Source organism: Camelina sativa, chromosome 11, assembly GCF_000633955.1.
Source record: "Camelina sativa cultivar DH55 chromosome 11, Cs, whole genome shotgun sequence".
Lineage (NCBI taxonomy): Eukaryota > Viridiplantae > Streptophyta > Magnoliopsida > Brassicales > Brassicaceae > Camelina > Camelina sativa.
Window position 1 is genome coordinate 34026544 of NC_025695.1, and position 20461 is coordinate 34047004.

General features: G+C 36.0%; 5 protein-coding genes across 5 annotated transcripts; 3 read left to right on the forward strand and 2 right to left on the reverse strand.

The window, feature by feature from the left end:
- On the forward strand, positions 8107-10334 carry LOC104760585 (rRNA-processing protein efg1). Its single transcript, XM_010443691.2, has 8 exons — positions 8107-8376; positions 8625-8754; positions 8859-8986; positions 9093-9231; positions 9341-9455; positions 9549-9612; positions 9701-9958; positions 10060-10334. The coding sequence occupies exons 1-8, from the start codon at positions 8224-8226 to the stop codon at positions 10060-10062; spliced, it is 990 nt and encodes a 329-aa protein (XP_010441993.1). The 5' UTR covers positions 8107-8223; the 3' UTR covers positions 10063-10334.
- Positions 11003-15383, forward strand: LOC104725087 (alpha-mannosidase I MNS4). Its single transcript, XM_010443692.2, has 17 exons — positions 11003-11356; positions 11612-11731; positions 11815-11907; positions 12041-12127; positions 12397-12487; positions 12590-12645; positions 12867-12939; positions 13116-13225; positions 13325-13375; positions 13548-13636; positions 13726-13807; positions 13903-14016; positions 14129-14208; positions 14299-14434; positions 14533-14603; positions 14686-14890; positions 15012-15383. Exons 1-17 carry the CDS (start codon positions 11228-11230, stop codon positions 15300-15302), a joined length of 1878 nt encoding a protein of 625 aa, XP_010441994.1. The 5' UTR covers positions 11003-11227; the 3' UTR covers positions 15303-15383.
- LOC104725088 (auxin-responsive protein IAA4) lies at positions 16249-17101 on the reverse strand. The gene is made up of 2 exons (XM_010443693.1): positions 16785-17101; positions 16249-16691 (listed from the first exon to the last, which is right to left on the reverse strand). The coding sequence occupies exons 1-2, from the start codon at positions 16982-16984 to the stop codon at positions 16616-16618; spliced, it is 276 nt and encodes a 91-aa protein (XP_010441995.2). The 5' UTR covers positions 16985-17101; the 3' UTR covers positions 16249-16615.
- Positions 17137-18805, forward strand: LOC104728623 (alpha-mannosidase I MNS4-like; the record flags this gene model as incomplete). The annotated part of the gene is made up of 7 exons (XM_010447583.1): positions 17137-17229; positions 17325-17438; positions 17551-17630; positions 17721-17856; positions 17955-18025; positions 18108-18312; positions 18434-18805. Coding segments are annotated over 7 exons (990 nt in total), but the record flags the coding sequence as incomplete, so codon positions are not given.
- LOC104725089 (auxin-responsive protein IAA4-like) lies at positions 19671-20461 on the reverse strand (the record flags this gene model as incomplete). Its single annotated transcript, XM_010443694.1, is given in 2 exon segments — positions 19671-20113; positions 20207-20461. Coding segments are annotated over 2 exon segments (331 nt in total), but the record flags the coding sequence as incomplete, so codon positions are not given.

A 20461-nucleotide genomic window follows, 5' to 3' on the forward strand; every position in this document is an offset into this window, starting at 1 on the left:
ATCAGAATTCAAATGAAGGAGTTATTCATTTTACAAATCAGGTGAATTCATGACTACACGATTTAGACTTACAAGCATTCAACGGAGGATTCCGACCAAGCCAGAAGGATTCAAGTTATGAACCAAACTGTTATGAAATCTTGATCCATCCTAGAACCATTGACATTTGGAAGCACGTTAAAAAAAGTTCATACTTGAAAGATATGAATATTTCAAGTCAGTGGATCTGTCCAAGTCCCGGTTTCGCGTCTTAGCCAAAGATCATGTTATACAGACCAATTTAGCATCAATTTCGACACGAAATCAGTTGGAGGATTTCAATGGATCTCTTATGTTTCCAACAAGCCCAAGAACACAAGATTTGGCCAACAAACTACAAGGTTATGCCCCATTTGCCAAATGAGGTCAATATAGTTCTTCAATTGAAGAGTTTTAGGTCCAATTGGTTTAGGAGCTTCCAGAATTATGTATGGCAACCAGAAGTGTTTCTACTAAGACCAAAGTGAAGAAATGATACAGCCCATCTTGTTTCTCATCAGAAAATTGGATAAAGGAATCAAAGAGATAAAAGATCAAAAAGGCACTAAATGAGCTAATTTCAAGAACTTATGGCCAAATAGAGCATGAGAAATTATATTGGGGATGATGTCTATCAAGTCCAGTCCACTTTGCGCCTAATGCAAGTCCAATAAAGCCCAAAATAATCACTTTATTTTGTGGTCAAATAGGAGTGACGAAAATAGCGATACATGCACCAAAAGTCACTTTGGAGGAAGGGATACATGCACCAAGAGTTTAATCTTCATTCAACTATCTATATTTATTGTTTTTAGTTTCAAGAATAGTTAATACTTGGCTTTGTTACCAAGTTTCTTATTCCTATATAAACACATGTAATCTCATTTGAGAAACATCATCCAACTTTTTATCAAAACCTTTTCTTTTCTTTGAGAGTGATTATCTTCTATTCTTTGTGAACAAAACCGATTGCTTGGTGTGATTCCAACAATCAAAACCGACTACCTGGTGTGATTCCAATAGTCAAAACCCGATCTTCTTGGTGTGAGGCTGAGAGATCTGATCTTTTTGGTGCGAGGTTGAAAGATCAAACCGGTATATCAAGAGTCTTTCCGCAACTCTTGTGCAACCATTTGTTCCACCATCTTTGTTCTTGAGGCTTCATCTTCTTTAGAATCAAGGTGTCTCTATCAACCAACTCGAAAGTGCCAATTCCTTGGGAGAATCATATCAAGTGGTATCAGAGCATCATATTAAGTGGTATCATAACACACCCTTGAGTTTGGTATTCTATCATTCTATCATCTTCTTTCTATTTTTTCATCTTCTCATCTTTTCATCTTATATTTCTATTTTATTTTATTTTATTTAGAAAAAAATAAAAAACAAGAAAAAAGACAAAAAGAAACAAAAAAAATGAAAGAAAAAAAACAAAAAAAATATCTAATGATCGACAAGTTCAACCACTTATAGGAGAGATGCGACGGTTGATGAGGGTTGAAATGAATGCAATCTACAAGAGGTTGGATGAAGTTCAAGCGGAGGCACAACAGAGAAGATCACAAATGTTACATCATAGAAGAGAAAGAGATCAACCTAGGGTAGCAAGGGCTGATGATTATTACAATAGTCAATCATCATGAAGAAGCCATAGGAGGCCATAACATTGAGATGGCATGGATCAAATTGATGATAATATTGGATGTAATAAGTTGAAGATTCCATCTTTTTCAAGGGAAAAGTGATCCAAATGCATATCGAGAGTGGGAGGAAAAGATTGAGTCGATTTTTAGCTGTCAAAACTATTGCGAGATGAAGAAGGTACAATTTGCAGTCATTGAATTATGTGATTATGCTTGGTGGGATTAGTTGGTGATAAGAAGAAGGAGAAATGGAGAACACCCCATTGAGACTTGGGCAGAATTGAAGTCTATTTTGAGGAAACGATTTGTTCTCCACCATCACCATCATGGTTCAAATCATATTCTAAGGAGGACTTCTAGACCAACTTATGGAGCTTCTACTGTTACGCCAAGTTACCAACGAGAAAGGACGGCTCTTGTTTCTAAGGAAGTAAAAGTTGTATTTGATTTGTCACCATCACCAAAGGAGCATAAGGAGTTGCTGGTTCAGGATAATCTGTTGAAAATAACAAATTCTCCAAGTGAGCAAACAAAAGCCAGAGAACCAGAGCATAAAGAGATCAGTAAAGATTAGAGTGGGGAAGCAGCGAAGGAAGGCATGATCATCAACAACCTTAGCAGTATGGATGATTCAGTTAATGCACCAACAAAGAGGTCTCCAATATTTTCTACAATTGAAGTATATACCCTGGATTTCAAAATGGTGGAAGCAATGGATTTTGTTTTTGGAGATTCAACATTTTTCAAACCAGAAAACAGAGTAAAGAGTTTACTAGCAGAGGTTATGGATCCAAGTATAGAAAAGCCAACGTTCCATTTATAGTCAAGCAAGATAGAACATGTTTTGAATTTTGAAGGAATATAGAAATGCCTCACTAAAAGAAGTGCACTTCTGCCTCATGGTCAAAAAATATGAAGTCATATATTACCTTAAAGATAATCCACCAGAATCACTTTAACACTCTCCAACCCAAGGCCTTATAGTTTCGAGGACGAAACTTTTTCAAGTGGAGGGTATGATATGATCATGATACCATCCAAGAAGATCCTTGAGCCTTGTTCAACATGAACGAGGTTGAAGATCAATTCTTCCAGCCAAATAACCATTTGGGATACATTCTTATCACATCTAGAGCATATGTCAAAGTGGAATCAGTCCAATCAGAGTTCATATGAAGGAGTTATTCATTTTACAAATCAGGTAAACTTATGGCTACGCGATTTAGACCTAAGAGCATTCAACGAAGGATTCCGACCAAGCCAGAAGGATTCAAGCTATGTACTAAACTGTTATGAAACCGTGTTCCATCCTAGAACCATTGAGATTTTGAAGCACATGAAAATCAGTTCATACTTGAAAGATATGAATATTTCAAGTTAGTAGATCTGTCCCAGTCTTAGTTTCGCGTCTGAGCCAAAGATCATGTTACACAGACAAACTCAGCATCCTTTTCGACACGAAATCAGTTGGAGGATGTCAATGGATCTTTTATGCCAACAAGCCCAAGAACACAAGATTTGGCCAACAAACTACAAGGTTACGCCCCATTTGCCAAAGGAGGTTAATCTAGTTATTCACTTGAAGAGTTTTAGGTCCAATTGGTTTACGAGCTTTCAAAATTATGTATGGCAACCAGGAGTGTTTCTAATAAGCCCAAAATCTAGTTCTTCACTTGAAGAGTTAAGTCCAATTGATTTAGGAGCTTCCAGAATTATGTATGGCAACCAGGAGTGTTTCTACTAAGGCCAAAGTGAAGAAATGATACAACCCATCTTGTTTCTCATCATCAAATAGGACCAAGGAGCCAAAGAGATAAAAGATCAAGGAGGCACTAAAATGGGCTAATTTCAAGAGCTTATGACCAAATAGAGCATGGAAAATTATATTAGGGATGATGTCTGTCAAGTCCAGCTCACTTTGAGTCTAATTCAAGTCCAATAAATCCCAAAATAATCACTTTATTTTGTGGTTAAAGAGGAGTGACAAAAATAGAGATACATGCACCAAAAGTCACTTTGGAGAAAGAGATACATGCACTAAGAGTTGAATCTTCATTCAACTATCTATCTTTATTGTTTTTAGTTTCAAGAATTGTTAATACTTGGCTTTGTTACCAAGTTTCTTATCCCTATATAAACACATGTAATCTCATTTGAGAAACATCATCCAACTTTTTATTAAAACTTCTTATTTTCTTTGAGAGTGATTCTCTTCTGTTCTTTGTGAACAAAACCGATTGCTTGGTGTGATTCCAACAATCATAACCGACTACTTGATGTGATTCCAATAGTCAAAACCTGATCTTCTTGGTGCAAGGCTGTGAGATCTGATATTTTTGGTGCGAGGCTGAAAGATCAAACCGGTATATCAAGAGTCTTTCCGCAACTCTTGTGCGACCATTCGTTCCACCATCCTTATTCTTGAGGCTTCATCGTCTTTAGAATCAAAGTATCTCTATCTACAAGCTCGAAAGTGCCGATTTCTTAGGAGAATTATATCAAGTGGTATCAGAGCATCATATCACCTATGGTCTTTCTTTATATTTTACAAAATGTTTATGACTCACTTCTCTTTGATCCATGTACTTGGGAGACGATCAATGTTGATCGTCGCTTACAGATTTAAGTGTTGATTTGATAAATCGTTTCCACAGTATCTTATTATGCATCTCTCCATTGGATTCTAACTGAATATAGTCTTGGTTTGTGAGATTGAGTTTACAAGATTCTATCAATGGTGCGGTGAAACTGTGATCGGAGCTTCAACGCGATGAAGACGATGGAATCTATGATCTATGACGATGATGGCTGTATGGATACACCTATGTTCACCGGAACAGATCCGTCGGTGTAGATCCCAAAAGTGGAGAAGCTTTTCAATCGTGGCCGATTTTCAGATGATGCGAAGCTTGATCTAGTCTTCTTGTTTTTAGACGGAGTTGCGTTGACATGGTTTATGCGGGAGATAAATTAAGAGAAATTTATGGAATGGACTGTCTTTAAGCATAGGTTGTTAGCTCGTTTTGATCCGGTGAAGAATTTTTCTTCATCCAAGGTGACTTTGGCAACTAGTTCGATTTCGGATTGTGAATCAGAAGGTGAATCAAACTGTCCAGTGACGATTTGTTCTCCTTTAGAGGCTACTTTGGCTACAAAATTGTTGGGTGGAGATGATTTAATTGCCACAGAGTCATCGATTCTGGAGATCCACTCAAGTTCAGAGAAGGAATCTGATCATGTCTCACCTCCGATTGAAGATATTCAGGTTTCTATTTCTCACTTGGAACCTAGCCTTCATTTTTGTAGTGCATCGTTGGTTGTTAGTGAGGAATTTTCGTGTGTTGTTGTAAAGAACATTGGTGACTCTTCACTATTTGATCATGGAAATTGTACTAAGAAGCTCGAAGCACATCAGGTGTTCGATAATATGCCCTTTAGAAAACATAAACACCAACGAGGCAAGACTAGCATATCTCCTAAGGTTTGGATATTTAAGTACAAAAGGAAACTTAGAGTGCTTGCTAAATTTGGAGATTCTACTGTAGACAAGCATGTGATTTTTGAGGTTTCGGGCAGCAATCATCCATTATGACTAGTAGCCCTGGGACTTTCGTTATTCGGTGAATTCGGTTCGGTTATTTCAGTTTTTCGGTTTTTTTGAGTTTTGAAAATCTTACCGAATTCAGTTATTTCGGTTTCTCGGTTAATTCGGTTTTAAAATTTCCAAACCGAATTTAACCGAAATTTGATTAAAAACATGAAAAAATCGGATTTTTTGGTTATTTAGAGATAATCTCGGTTTTTTTTGTTTTATTTCAAATATTTCGGTTTTTTCGGTTTCGGTTTTTCCGGGTGATTCGGTTATTTTAGGTATAAATTTCGGCTTTGTTAGATTTTTTCCTTAAAAATTTAAAAAAATATAAAAAAAATTTAAAAAATAATAATTCGGTCAACCGAAAACCGAACCGAAATAACCGAAATATTTCGGTTTTTTTGGAAAAAAAAAATTGTACCGATCGGTTCAGCCGCCATAACCGAAACCGAACCGAACACCAAAAATATCGGTTCGGTTCGGTTCCGTTTAAAATCCCAGGCTAATGACTAGAAACAGAGTGTTTACCGAGTTGCAACATGAAATACCAATTGTTGACACACTTGGTGGTGAAGACATGGTAGTGTGGCAATCTGCTCTTGGAGATGATGTCTCAAAATCAGAGGAACCGTGTGACGTTGTGTATGTGCTGAGCGCTATGCTAAAGGAAAATCCTTCACAGTCTTGGAAATTTACGTGTAAACATGAGTCAGAGGGACTACAACAACCCCATAACCAGTTGGGACCAAGAGAGATGCAATGGGTTTTTGAGAAATCAACTGAAGCCACAACCATAGTCTTTCACAACTTTTGGAAACATAAGTTTCCTAGAACCTGGAAATTCAAGCACAAAGATAAAGTAATATCAAGAGAATTCAAATCTGGTTTTGAAGTTAAAGGGAAGCAAGATGCATGTAACAAATCTTTGTGTTTGTTGATGGCCAGAAATGTGACAATGTGTGTTCTTCTTTTGTTTGGGAGGGTGAGACAACATCAAATGTCACATCTGTTGTGTGAAGTGATGATAAACCATGATTTAAGAAGACGCAACAGTTTGGATGTGCGATGTTAAACTTGAATAACGACTGCAGTTGGGTTTTGGATTTGTGGAGGAAAAAGTTGTGCAAGAATTGGTGGTTTAAATTCAAAGCTATCAGCAGCAGTATTAGAGCTCTTGTTTTGCAGGGAATTAAGCAAAAGGAGGTTGCAATAGAGTTTCAGTTTCATAACACACAGCCTGCAGTTTCTCCAATTTGCAGAAGTCACAAGGACAACATGGTCTTTCTTTTTAGGGATTTACGATCTAATTGTGATGATGATGTTTTGTTGGCTCAGGGAGTGGGATTGTTTCAAGCTGTAAAGGAAAAAGGAGTGGCTGCAGTTATAGTACAAACTCAAGAAACAAAGACGTTTCCAGTGAAAGATTCAAATAGGACATAGGAAGCTGTTCTCCATAAAGAATTGATTGCTCAAAATCATTTCATTCTGCAACAAGAAGCGTTTGAGGACCAGAAGTGGTTAACAATGCTATGGAGGTGTAAACCTTGGAGAAGGCTGAGACACTCACCTATTTCAAGGCTGTCGTGCCACATGAGGGGGAGATATGATTTACAAGGACTGGTACAGTTTTTCTATGAGGATATGAAGCTCTACGTGAAGCACAAATGGATATCATTTTCATCATTTTATATGAGAACCACCTGATCTTGTCCACAAATGGAGTTTACCATGGATGCTACAATTGTGATACAGTTTCTCCATGACATCTTCTTTATATAGTTGTGCAATGGAGTATACAAGGGGTGCAAAGCTATAGTGGGACAAGATAGTGATTCTAATCACAGAAACTCTATTATATCTACAATTGTGCAGGATGCATAAGGTTGGTATACAAGAGTCATCTTCTATATGTCACCGCTGGAGACGTAAGACTGTCACAGTTGTTGCTAGCAGTCTGTTCCTGAGATCACATGGTCAACGTCGATGGTATATCGGAGGCACATAACACATCTTATGCGTTTTAGTTGTTCATTGTCCTTTATGATTCTCAACAAAAAAAAAATTCTTAGTCAACACAATATTAGAATGTACTTTTTTCATTCAAGAATTTGATTTCCTAGGTAATGATCAACAAAGAATGATCAACACAGATACTAATATGGAAGCAAATATAATCTTGGAAAATATAGAATGTTTTTTACACTAAGATACTAATATAGATAATTTATGTATTCCAAAAAAAAAGTTTATACACATCTTGCTTCAATATATTGTCATATATTCTCCATTCTATGTTTAAATAAAAATTCATAATTTTTTTTCAAAATATCAGTTAGTGAAATGGTTATTGTGAATAAGATGAAATACTAACAAATTTAGTGAGAATAATAATGGTCCATTGTTTTTAAATATTTTCATTTTTTAAATTATAGATTTTGAAACTCAGAAATTGGCATTTTGAAATATTTTTATTTATGTATTTTGATTCAAATAATATATTTATAATGTTTCATATTTTTAAACATTTTCGTTTGTAAGTTTAGGTTTGGCCATCAATCATAGAGTTGTATTTTAATTAATGTGTAGTTGACAAAAAAAAAAATAGTCATGTATAATCATATGATTAGCCGTATTAAAACAGTCTCAACTTTATAGCTTTTATATTTTCTCATGTGAAACAAGTAATTTTCTAAAGTTTATTTTTACACTTTTCAGACTTTCCCATTAAATTTATCAACTGTCTCACAATCCGACAAACCGGTTTACCCGAAAAATAATCCGGTTCAACCTAGTTGTTTGTTTATCTCGAATACGCAGCGTTTTAACGTCCGATTGAAGAAGAAGCTAAAAAGAGCCAACGCCGAACAAAGAACAACCCCTAATTTTTGTCTGTTGTTCTCTCTGCTCTTCTACCCTTTCCTCCTTCATCTTCAACTCCTTCAAAACCTTTTTGCTTAAAACCCTCCGGCCATGGCGCACGGAGGTTATGCCAAGAGAAGGGTCTCGGAACCGAAACAGTCAGCAGGAAGCAGTCGAAGGTCGAAAGTATTGCGTGTTGAGAAGAAACCTAAAAATGTCTCCATCAAGAATCAGATGCGTTCCGTTGAACGCTTTCTCCGTAAAGTTAGCTCCTTTTCTCTCTGAAATTAGGGTTTTTATTGTCGAATCACTCTTAAATTTTCAGCCTTTCTACTATGATATTGACGATTTAGTTGTGTATGTTCTATGTAGAGCTTTGAGGGTTTATAATGATATGTGTCTGAGTTGTGTTCTTTTAGAGAATTTGGTAATCTGGGTAGTTATATATGTTCAATTAGAAGCAACCCTTGTGAGAAGTTTAAATTTTGATGTATTGATTTGATACTTTGTAGGATTTGCCTCCTGAAGTAAGAGAGTCTCTAGTAGAGAAGTTGGAGGATTTGAAGAAGCAGCAAGACGCTCATGCCCGTCTTGCTGTTGAACGTAAAGTATTCCTCAGGAACAGAAAGATTAAGTTCTTTGGTAAGAGCTTTTAACTGATGGTTCTAGCATTTAGTGAAGATTTAATTGGTAATGATAGCCTGAAAAGTTGGAGCTTTTTTTTTTTTTTGGGTTTCTTTGAATAGAGCGGAGGAAGATCGAGAGGACCATTAGACGTCTTGAGAAGCTACAACGTACTTCATCTGCTCATGTGGGAGACGCAGATATAGCTGAGCAACTTACTAAACTCAAAGAAGATCTTGAATATGTTCGGGTAAGTTAACTTCATTACACTGCCTTCTCCTTTTACTATTTCTTCAGTTATAATTTAGAATGAGGTTAGTTGAAAATGTATGTTTTTTTTACATGTGTAATTGCAGTTCTTCCCCAAAAATGAGAAGTATGTATCTCTTTTTACTGGCGGTGAGGATTCAGAAGTAGTTGAGAAGAGAGGTAAACTGAGGAAGCAAATCAAAGCCCATAAAATTGTTGCTGCTGCTAGTGGGAAAGAGTTAGAAGGTATACACATGATATGTAGAGATGCTTTATTGTTTACGTTTTATCTGGAACTATTAAGTATCGTAGCTAATAAATGATGATTTATGGTTTTATGATTGTGAACAAACAGAGACGGGCAGTGAAGATGATGGTCTTCTGGACCTTAGTGATGATGATTTCTTTGATAAAGGGAGTTCAAGCGATGAAGCAGATGCAGATGATGAATTGACTGATAAAAGCGCAAAGTAGGCCTTGTTAATGTTGAATACTATCTTTTAGATGTCAATACTTTTAATTGAACCGTACTGACAAAAAGAACATCTGACCATATATCTTAGGGAGGCTGCTTCAAGTGCTTCTGGTAGAGCAACTTCTGGCATGTCTAGTGATGAACGTAATCAGGTATGATGAATGGTGATGCCGTTTGTTAAGACATGTTTTACATGACAAACTTTGATTTACATGTTTGAATGTTTTAAAATCCTTGTAGAAACAAAACTCTGCTAGGGCTTTAATGCCACCACCACAAGCAAGGTTTGAATCAAATTCTAGGAGGAATTCATATGTACAGAGGAATGATATGCCATCATCCTCGAGAAACACTTCGAACAGAAGAAGTGAGTCCTCATATAATACTGATAGGGCTGCTGCGGCAAGTTCATATAGCAGTCAGAGTAGCAACTTGAGCTCCAATTCTGATGCTCATAAACCCAAAAGGAAGAGACGGCCGAAGAAGAAGAAGCAACAGGTCAGTTTACTTACCTGCGAGTTTGATTGTAGGAAAATCATCTTTGAATAACATCTCATTGAAGATCTTGTAACCATAATGGTTGATGCTTCTCTTTGCAGTGATCGGGTTCTCAGCTTCTGAAAACACACACTAAAAACTCTTATCAGTTTGTCGCTTGCTGCAATGGTCTCGCTGCTGGGATCTTATGCATATAGATATATCTATATATATTTTGATGTGGTCATGGGATTCGTTCAGAGAGACGTGTCTGTTGCGTTTGGCGTTTGAGATGATAGATACCCTTAAAATTTCCATTATAAACTCCCTTTTGAATTTTTCTTGGCCTTTACTTACAGTTGCAGAATTGAGTCAATTGACCATAGAGGTCCATAGAGATAGATCTTCTCTCGAATCAGTTAGGAACTTGTCTTCTTTAGAAAGTTTTGAAACCATGATTGTACGAATTAAGTGTTTTTGAGGAAAACAAAGATCTTGATCCTACTATTAATATGTTGGAACTTGGAAGTGTTCTGACCAAAAAAGTTACAGTTACTCTCTATAATGAGAATGAACATTTGAGTGCACAAAGTAAATTAAAGACACGGAGTTTACTAATAGGTTTGGGATCATGTCCAAAAACAAAACAACCCCAAACAAAAAGCAATTACACCATCACAAACACACTTAAATCAAGCAATCTTTTAATCAAAAACCACTGATAGATAGATAGATGCTCTGGTCCTTCTTCTAATTTCGTTACAAATTCCATTCTTTCTTACTAACTTTTAAGCAATTCTTCTTCTTCTTTTTTGTTTTTGACCAAACTATTATTATACATAACCAAATTTTAAGATGTTTTTTTTTTTTTTTTTTAAGTGAGGAATACATTTGTTTACCAAACTATTAGATAATGTGACTCAAATAAAAAAAAAGAGAAATGATTAATATAGTAAATTAGACATTTGCGGCAACTCAATAAATTATTAAAAGAATTATGATAATGGAATATATAAATTCTAAAATCTAATTAGTAAATAAATCACTTCGTTCTTAACATTAACAACACCAACAAAAATAATCCAATTCGTGTTTTTCAATAAATGTTGGAAGGAAAAAAACCAAAAGATTTAATTGCTCCTCAATCGTTTTGCCACCGAGTGACGCAGTTGAAAACTCAAGGAATCACCTCGGACAAGAGAGAGAGAGAGATCCGAGAAGTGATGTCTGAGAAGATTCTCATTCAGAACACAGACTAAACTCAAAAACAATCATAAAATCAGCTTATCGATGGAATCAAATCCCAGGTGGCTTTTGTTTCTCATCTTGATCTCTCTCACATTCGCGGGTCTTGTTCTTCACCATGGAGTTCTCGCCGAAACTGTTAAACCTAATGAAGCTAAACAGCTTAGAGACGAGGTAAAATACTCCTCTGCAGATCTGGTTTTTTTACTCGCTCTCTCGATTTTGCTCTGTTGTCCCCAAATTGAATTTTCGTTTTGCTGGGAACACTTAGAAAGTCTTGATCTTTGGATGTTGTAATTACTCATTGATGTTGATTATGTCGTAAAGGTAAGTTGTTTAGCCTTTTGAGAAGTAGGTTTTGCATAATAACTTGGCTTGGTGGTGAGTTACTTAATTTGATGGGTTCATTTTTGACATTTGAGTGTGCAGGTACGTGGGATGTTTTATCATGCTTTTGATGGATATATGAACAATGCTTTTCCACTTGATGAATTGAGACCGTTATCTTGCCAAGGTGAAGATACTCTTGGAGGCTATGCGTTGACCTTGGTAAAACTACTTTAGTATTTGATCTTTGCTTGTTCAAGGCTCTGTGTTATGTAAAAAAACCTTGACATGATGCATTTGTGTAGATTGATTCGTTGGATACATTAGCTTTACTTGGAGACCGAGAGAGCTTCACTTCTTCTGTTCTATGGATTGGTAAAAATCTTCAGTTTAATATAGTGAGTAATGATTGGTTTTGGCTTCTCTAGCAAGACCAAGTTTTAATTGTTTATTTTCTCTAGTTACTCCTTTTGTAAGCCTTAACCTGGCAGTGAAGTTGATGCACTAGTACATGTTTTTTTTTAACTGCAGAACAAAACTGTATCTGTGTTCGAGACAACTATCCGGGTCCTTGGGGGTTTACTTTCTGCTCATCTAATTGCAAGTGATTATGCAACGGTACTTTTCCTTCTGCGTAGCTATCTCTTTTGCCGTGATGTCATCTTATACTAGGATTTTTTTTGTACACTCTTCAGCTAGAAAGCAAAAGTATAATTTTTGCAACTAATTGTAAGACTATTTGAGCTTAAAGTGGTTAGGCTTTATGTGAAACTACTCTTATGATTGCTGCCTGTAACCTTTTTATTGGACTTCTAAATACTAAAATGTCCTTTAGTGGTTTTGGCTGTTTGCCATGTAAACTTGAATTGAATCTAATCTGATGATAGGGCATGAGAATTCCATCTTACAACAATGAGTTACTGGTCTTGGCTGAGGATTTGACACGGAGAATGCTTCCTGCATTCGATACACCAACTGGTATGCTCTTCTAGTAATCTACTTGTTGACAAGCCGGTGTGCATATGAATATGCGGAAACAGGGAATTGCCTGGTCATATCCTTCTTCTTTTCTATCTATAGGAATCCCATTTGGATCAGTGAATTTGATGTACGGTGTTGACAAACATGAAAGCAAGGTAAGACATCTTCTTACTCCTTCTTACATTATTAATTCATTGATCAGTGCTTTTGGCGAAGCGACTGAACAAACAAAACTTAGTTTTCCCAACCTTGCTTGTTCTCAACAAGTTAAAGAGTATTGAGATCGGACTACTCTTCAGCTTGCCCGACCTTATCTTTTGATCCAAATATTGGACTCATGTGTTTAGCAATTGCATCTTTGTTTTTTGTTGTTTAGATAACATCAACTGCGGGTGGTGGTACTTTGTCATTAGAGTTCGGCGTGCTTAGTCGTTTAACAAATGATCCTGGTGAGGGAAGCTATGAGCTTTGGTATTCCATATCTAATCATAAATCAGTTGAATCACTGAGAAATACTTATCTATAGCTCTCTTTATTCTCCCATCATATCATTTGGATTTTTAGAGTTATGTTTTTTATTTTTTACCTTCTCTTTCATGGTGGTCTAACTTTGTTAAAATTGAAGTTTTCGAACAAGTTGCAAAAAATGCGGTGAGGGGACTATGGGCACGTCGTTCAAATCTCGACTTAGTTGGTGCTCACATCAATGTCTTTACCGGTGAATGGACACAGAAGGTAACACCTATTTTCGTTCATGAATTGACAAAAAAAAAGGGGATTTTGTTTATAATTGGTCATTTTTGGTGTCACTGAATGGTAGTGTCTACTTGGCAGGATGCTGGTATAGGAACAAGCATTGATTCCTTCTATGAGTATCTCCTCAAGGTTAGTAACTGTAGCCCTCGACAAGAGAATTTTAAATATTGCGATACAATGCCTAGTTCTAGAAAGTCAGAAGCCGATATACTTAGTTTCTGTTCTTTAACCTTGCATAAAATTTGAGCGGTACCGAGATTTTTAGAGCTTTTTATTTATCTATTTTAGTTAAAAATTTCAGGCTTATATACTATTCGGTGATGAGGAATATTTATACATTTTTCAAGAAGCTTACAGGTCTGCAATGCAGCACCTTCATAAGGATCCCTGGTAAGCTTTTTTGAATCTTTTTGTTTATTAGAAACATTAACAAGCAATTCCTTTGTTTGGACTTATTGTTTTTTCTAGTTTTGCCATAGGTATGTAGAAGTCAATATGGATTCTGCTGCTATTGTCTGGCCAGTATTCAACAGCCTTCAAGCTTTCTGGCCGGGACTTCAGGTAAATAGTGATTGTATGTTTAAACAAATTTTTAATAATTCAGGCTGGAAAGTTAAACTATGCTTTTTTGTATCCCCATCTTTATCTCTCAAAAGGTTTTAGCTGGAGACGTTGATCCGGCAATCAGGACTCACACTGCCTTCTTTAGTGTCTGGAAACGATATGGTTTCACCCCTGAGGGTTTTAATCTTGCTACACTTAGTGTCCAGGTACTCCATCTTAATTTTAAATGTTTTGGTTCACATCTCCTTTATTAGGTTTCATTGTCTGATGGCACTATTATGCTACAACTTCAAAAGCTATTCTTCATTTTGCTTACAGTATGGGCAAAAGAGTTATCCACTAAGGCCTGAATTAATCGAGAGCACATATTGGTTGTACAAAGCTACCAGAGATCCCAGGTATCACCAATTTACTTACTTAGTTTTTTTCAGTTCCTTTCCCAAAGATGATTACACTACTGAATTGCAATGCAAATTGTTTGGCGACAGGTATCTTGATGCAGGACGTGACTTTGTGGCTAGTTTGCAATACGGGGCAAAATGTCCTTGCGGTTATTGTCACATCACAGATGTAGAACTTCATAAGCAAGAAGATCACATGGAGAGCTTCTTCCTCGCAGAAACGGTAAAATAAATATTAAAAACAAACTCTGTTTCTCAACATGCATTTACTTGCTTTACCTTAAAGCCGTGACTTGTTTTTGCATTTGACAAATATTTCAGGTAAAGTACTTATGGTTACTCTTTGACTTAGCTGTTGACTCAGATAACCTCGTCGACAATGGCCCTTACAAGTACAAATTTCTCCACCACATTAACCTTTTGATCTTTACAATCACTGCACATTTCACTAATATTGTTTTACTTAATCTTCAGGTACATATTTAGCACTGAAGGTCATCTATTACCGCTAACACCGCAAATATCTCTAGCTCGAGAACATTGTTCGTACCTTGGTGGATATTGTTCAAGCAATTCCACAAAACGAGAACAAGAAGTCCTTGAAGAAGAGAGTAGTAACGACGCTCGCAGTAACATTTATCCTTACCATGAATCTTTTCCAGTTACCGGTTTGATTAAGGTCAGTAAAACAAAAAGATTGTCTGTTTCTTTCTTTTGGAATTTCTAATTTCCTACCAACAGTTGCAAGAAAGTCAGATACTTTAGGGTTTTGAAACCTTCTTCTGGTTTGGGTTTTGTAGGGTATATGTCCAGGACTAACACATGCTCAGAAATACGGTTTGTCTTATGCTCTACCGGAGAAGACAGATCGTGAAGATGTTAATCAAGCTAAACCAGTAACTACAAGCAGTTCGGTTGTGTTGATCTCGAATACAGTGGAAAAGAAACCACAGGTTGATGAAGAAGGATTTAGTTCTCAGTCCGAACCAATTATGACTATTTCTGGTGGTAGTAGTAGCAACGACCAAACCAGTCAAGAGCTAACCTTGTTAGAGTCAGAAACTGATGATCGAAGACTATACTCTTCTTAGTTTTCTATCTGTCAAAAAGAAGATTTAAAAATACTACTTTTTTAGGAATAAATAGATTTGATATTTGGTTTTTCGATCTCATCAATGAGTCTTGAATCCTTCGGTTGTTTCCCCAAATCCACATTGATCGACCTGTTGCTGAGAATCCATAGACAGTGTCATGCTCCGAAAGGTGTTTGATAATTACTCTAAAAGATGTCTATGTGCGTTGCAGATCCACAGGTACGTGGAGATGAAAGCTGTCTTTTTGTTATGTAGATAATCATCATCAACATCATTCTTTTGACACAAGATTGCTTTACAGTCTTTATAGATTTGATTATTGAGGCAATTAGGTTTAAGTGTCGGTAAAGTTCTTGACTTTATTACAATCATCTTGCATCAGAAGCATTAGAAACACATTAGGTTTGAATGTAAAAATTGTTGGAACACAAAGGGAAGTTTCCTCGAGAAACACTATTCAATGAACCTATACCATTTTTTTTTTTTTAATAGACTCTGATTCCAAGTTTCCTTAAAATATGATTAGTTTCTCAAGAGATTATTTTAACTGATAGTGGAGACAAATTAGCACAGTTGGGTAGATTTACTTGTTGAAGGTGTGGGGGACCAAAGTTACAGTTGGAATCAGACTAACAACAAAAAGATAATATAAACATTTACAAGGCCCCAAAAATATTCTCACCGCTCGATTAGATTTCTTATTTCTTTAATCTATTATCTATCTCTCTCTTGGTGATTTAAACAACTATAATCTATGTTTAAAGACTCTAGAATCCAATGAAGTTGCTTAAAAGCTGTCTTTATTTGTGCCATAAACCAGCTTTGCTTTAATGATTTTGTCTTTGTTGTTTTGTCCTCTGCAAGTTATGTATTGTTTGGTAAATTCTTGATTGCATTTTGCAGTTGTTGTTTTAGACACAGATCTTAATTTGAAGAGAAACAGAACAGAAAAATGGGTACTTACATCAAAACATCAAATTTGCTCGATAAGAACATTACAAAAAGCACAAACATAATGTTTCAGATTAGATCTTTCTAACACAACAAAACCTTTCCCTTTAATGGTTTAGATTTAGATCTTTCTCACACTTATGCTTAAGACCATTTTAAGCATCTCTCTGTTACAGAATCAACAACACCACAAGAAAAGAGTAGTTTATTTTACCGATAAGGTAAAAATTCACAAGTATGTTTGTCGAAAACCCAAGCAGTTTCAGACCTTTTTTTTCCTCTGTTTCAAGAAACAGAACCAAAAAAAAGACTCTGTTTTTGAATCTTTCTGTTTGATCTTTGTCTCTCAGTTAGGTTTGTTAAACACCACAACCTAAACCTTTAACTTCTGATCCTTTCATGATCCTTAGCCTCTTACAAGACGAGACAAACATCCTGTAACAACAACACCACCACCATAAGTATATAATCAAGATTGTGTCATAAGTTATTGATTTGAAAGATGAATGAAGCTTATTTTTGACTTACTCCCAAGGAACATCACCAATAAGCATCCAATCACCATCTTTGTCTTCATAAGTAGGCACAAAGTCTGAGCCTTTGTATCCTTCTCTCTCGAAATATTCTCCCACAGAGAATTTGAACATGTTTTCAAGTGATTTCATCAACTCTGGATACTTCTTATACACCGTTAGATCTATCTTCCTCAGATAAGGAGCACCATCCATACTTACTTTCACATAGTTTCCTTGACCTTCAGATTCATTCTTCTTTGTCTGAATATTGTTCTTTCTGTAAGATCTAACTGGTGGCCATCCAACAATCTGAGCCCTGGAATAAAAAGATTAAAGGTTAATTATTAGATCCCCAAATCAACACACATCTTCAGACAAGGTTGATTCAGAAGACACTTNCTGCTGCTATTGTCTGGCCAGTATTCAACAGCCTTCAAGCTTTCTGGCCGGGACTTCAGGTAAATAGTGATTGTATGTTTAAACAAATTTTTAATAATTCAGGCTGGAAAGTTAAACTATGCTTTTTTGTATCCCCATCTTTATCTCTCAAAAGGTTTTAGCTGGAGACGTTGATCCGGCAATCAGGACTCACACTGCCTTCTTTAGTGTCTGGAAACGATATGGTTTCACCCCTGAGGGTTTTAATCTTGCTACACTTAGTGTCCAGGTACTCCATCTTAATTTTAAATGTTTTGGTTCACATCTCCTTTATTAGGTTTCATTGTCTGATGGCACTATTATGCTACAACTTCAAAAGCTATTCTTCATTTTGCTTACAGTATGGGCAAAAGAGTTATCCACTAAGGCCTGAATTAATCGAGAGCACATATTGGTTGTACAAAGCTACCAGAGATCCCAGGTATCACCAATTTACTTACTTAGTTTTTTTCAGTTCCTTTCCCAAAGATGATTACACTACTGAATTGCAATGCAAATTGTTTGGCGACAGGTATCTTGATGCAGGACGTGACTTTGTGGCTAGTTTGCAATACGGGGCAAAATGTCCTTGCGGTTATTGTCACATCACAGATGTAGAACTTCATAAGCAAGAAGATCACATGGAGAGCTTCTTCCTCGCAGAAACGGTAAAATAAATATTAAAAAAAAACTCTGTTTCTCAACATGCATTTACTTGCTTTACCTTAAAGCCGTGACTTGTTTTTGCATTTGACAAATATTTCAGGTAAAGTACTTATGGTTACTCTTTGACTTAGCTGTTGACTCAGATAACCTCGTCGACAATGGCCCTTACAAGTACAAATTTCTCCACCACATTAACCTTTTGATCTTTACAATCACTGCACATTTCACTAATATTGTTTTACTTAATCTTCAGGTACATATTTAGCACTGAAGGTCATCTATTACCGCTAACACCGCAAATATCTCTAGCTCGAGAACATTGTTCGTACCTTGGTGGATATTGTTCAAGCAATTCCACAAAACGAGAACAAGAAGTCCTTGAAGAAGAGAGTAGTAACGACGCTCGCAGTAACATTTATCCTTACCATGAATCTTTTCCAGTTACCGGTTTGATTAAGGTCAGTAAAACAAAAAGATTGTCTGTTTCTTTCTTTTGGAATTTCTAATTTCCTACCAACAGTTGCAAGAAAGTCAGATACTTTAGGGTTTTGAAACCTTCTTCTGGTTTGGGTTTTGTAGGGTATATGTCCAGGACTAACACATGCTCAGAAATACGGTTTGTCTTATGCTCTACCGGAGAAGACAGATCGTGAAGATGTTAATCAAGCTAAACCAGTAACTACAAGCAGTTCGGTTGTGTTGATCTCGAATACAGTGGAAAAGAAACCACAGGTTGATGAAGAAGGATTTAGTTCTCAGTCCGAACCAATTATGACTATTTCTGGTGGTAGTAGTAGCAACGACCAAACCAGTCAAGAGCTAACCTTGTTAGAGTCAGAAACTGATGATCGAAGACTATACTCTTCTTAGTTTTCTATCTGTCAAAAAGAAGATTTAAAAATACTACTTTTTTAGGAATAAATAGATTTGATATTTGGTTTTTCGATCTCATCAATGAGTCTTGAATCCTTCGGTTGTTTCCCCAAATCCACATTGATCGACCTGTTGCTGAGAATCCATAGACAGTGTCATGCTCCGAAAGGTGTTTGATAATTACTCTAAAAGATGTCTATGTGCGTTGCAGATCCACAGGTACGTGGAGATGAAAGCTGTCTTTTTGTTATGTAGATAATCATCATCAACATCATTCTTTTGACACAAGATTGCTTTACAGTCTTTATAGATTTGATTATTGAGGCAATTAGGTTTAAGTGTCGGTAAAGTTCTTGACTTTATTACAATCATCTTGCATCAGAAGCATTAGAAACACATTAGGTTTGAATGTAAAAATTGTTGGAACACAAAGGGAAGTTTCCTCGAGAAACACTATTCAATGAACCTATACCATTTTTTTTTTTTTAATAGACTCTGATTCCAAGTTTCCTTAAAATATGATTAGTTTCTCAAGAGATTATTTTAACTGATAGTGGAGACAAATTAGCACAGTTGGGTAGATTTACTTGTTGAAGGTGTGGGGGACCAAAGTTACAGTTGGAATCAGACTAACAACAAAAAGATAATATAAACATTTACAAGGCCCCAAAAATATTCTCACCGCTCGATTAGATTTCTTATTTCTTTAATCTATTATCTATCTCTCTCTTGGTGATTTAAACAACTATAATCTATGTTTAAAGACTCTAGAATCCAATGAAGTTGCTTAAAAGCTGTCTTTATTTGTGCCATAAACCAGCTTTGCTTTAATGATTTTGTCTTTGTTGTTTTGTCCTCTGCAAGTTATGTATTGTTTGGTAAATTCTTGATTGCATTTTGCAGTTGTTGTTTTAGACACAGATCTTAATTTGAAGAGAAACAGAACAGAAAAATGGGTACTTACATCAAAACATCAAATTTGCTCGATAAGAACATTACAAAAAGCACAAACATAATGTTTCAGATTAGATCTTTCTAACACAACAAAACCTTTCCCTTTAATGGTTTAGATTTAGATCTTTCTCACACTTATGCTTAAGACCATTTTAAGCATCTCTCTGTTACAGAATCAACAACACCACAAGAAAAGAGTAGTTTATTTTACCGATAAGGTAAAAATTCACAAGTATGTTTGTCGAAAACCCAAGCAGTTTCAGACCTTTTTTTTCCTCTGTTTCAAGAAACAGAACCAAAAAAAAGACTCTGTTTTTGAATCTTTCTGTTTGATCTTTGTCTCTCAGTTAGGTTTGTTAAACACCACAACCTAAACCTTTAACTTCTGATCCTTTCATGATCCTTAGCCTCTTACAAGACGAGACAAACATCCTGTAACAACAACACCACCACCATAAGTATATAATCAAGATTGTGTCATAAGTTATTGATTTGAAAGATGAATGAAGCTTATTTTTGACTTACTCCCAAGGAACATCACCAATAAGCATCCAATCACCATCTTTGTCTTCATAAGTAGGCACAAAGTCTGAGCCTTTGTATCCTTCTCTCTCGAAATATTCTCCCACAGAGAATTTGAACATGTTTTCAAGTGATTTCATCAACTCTGGATACTTCTTATACACCGTTAGATCTATCTTCCTCAGATAAGGAGCACCATCCATACTTACTTTCACATAGTTTCCTTGACCTTCAGATTCATTCTTCTTTGTCTGAATA

Excerpts from the sequence above, each read along its gene's own strand:
- LOC104725087 (XM_010443692.2), top strand. The coding sequence starts at position 11,228 with ATGGAATCAAATCCCAGGTGGCTTTTGTTTCTCATCTTGATCTCTCTC. Across the intron at positions 13,226-13,324 it reads CCGGTGAATGGACACAGAAG|GATGCTGGTATAGGAACAAG; the intron begins GTAACACCTATT and ends TCTACTTGGCAG. Across the intron at positions 13,808-13,902 it reads CTTTCTGGCCGGGACTTCAG|GTTTTAGCTGGAGACGTTGA; the intron begins GTAAATAGTGAT and ends ATCTCTCAAAAG.
- LOC104725088 (XM_010443693.1), bottom strand. The coding sequence starts at position 16,984 with ATGGATGGTGCTCCTTATCTGAGGAAGATAGATCTAACGGTGTATAAG. Across the intron at positions 16,692-16,784 it reads ATTGGTGATGTTCCTTGGGA|GATGTTTGTCTCGTCTTGTA; the intron begins GTAAGTCAAAAA and ends TTGTTGTTACAG.
- LOC104760585 (XM_010443691.2), top strand. The coding sequence starts at position 8,224 with ATGGCGCACGGAGGTTATGCCAAGAGAAGGGTCTCGGAACCGAAACAG. Across the intron at positions 8,377-8,624 it reads TTGAACGCTTTCTCCGTAAA|GATTTGCCTCCTGAAGTAAG; the intron begins GTTAGCTCCTTT and ends GATACTTTGTAG. Across the intron at positions 9,232-9,340 it reads TAGTGGGAAAGAGTTAGAAG|AGACGGGCAGTGAAGATGAT; the intron begins GTATACACATGA and ends GTGAACAAACAG.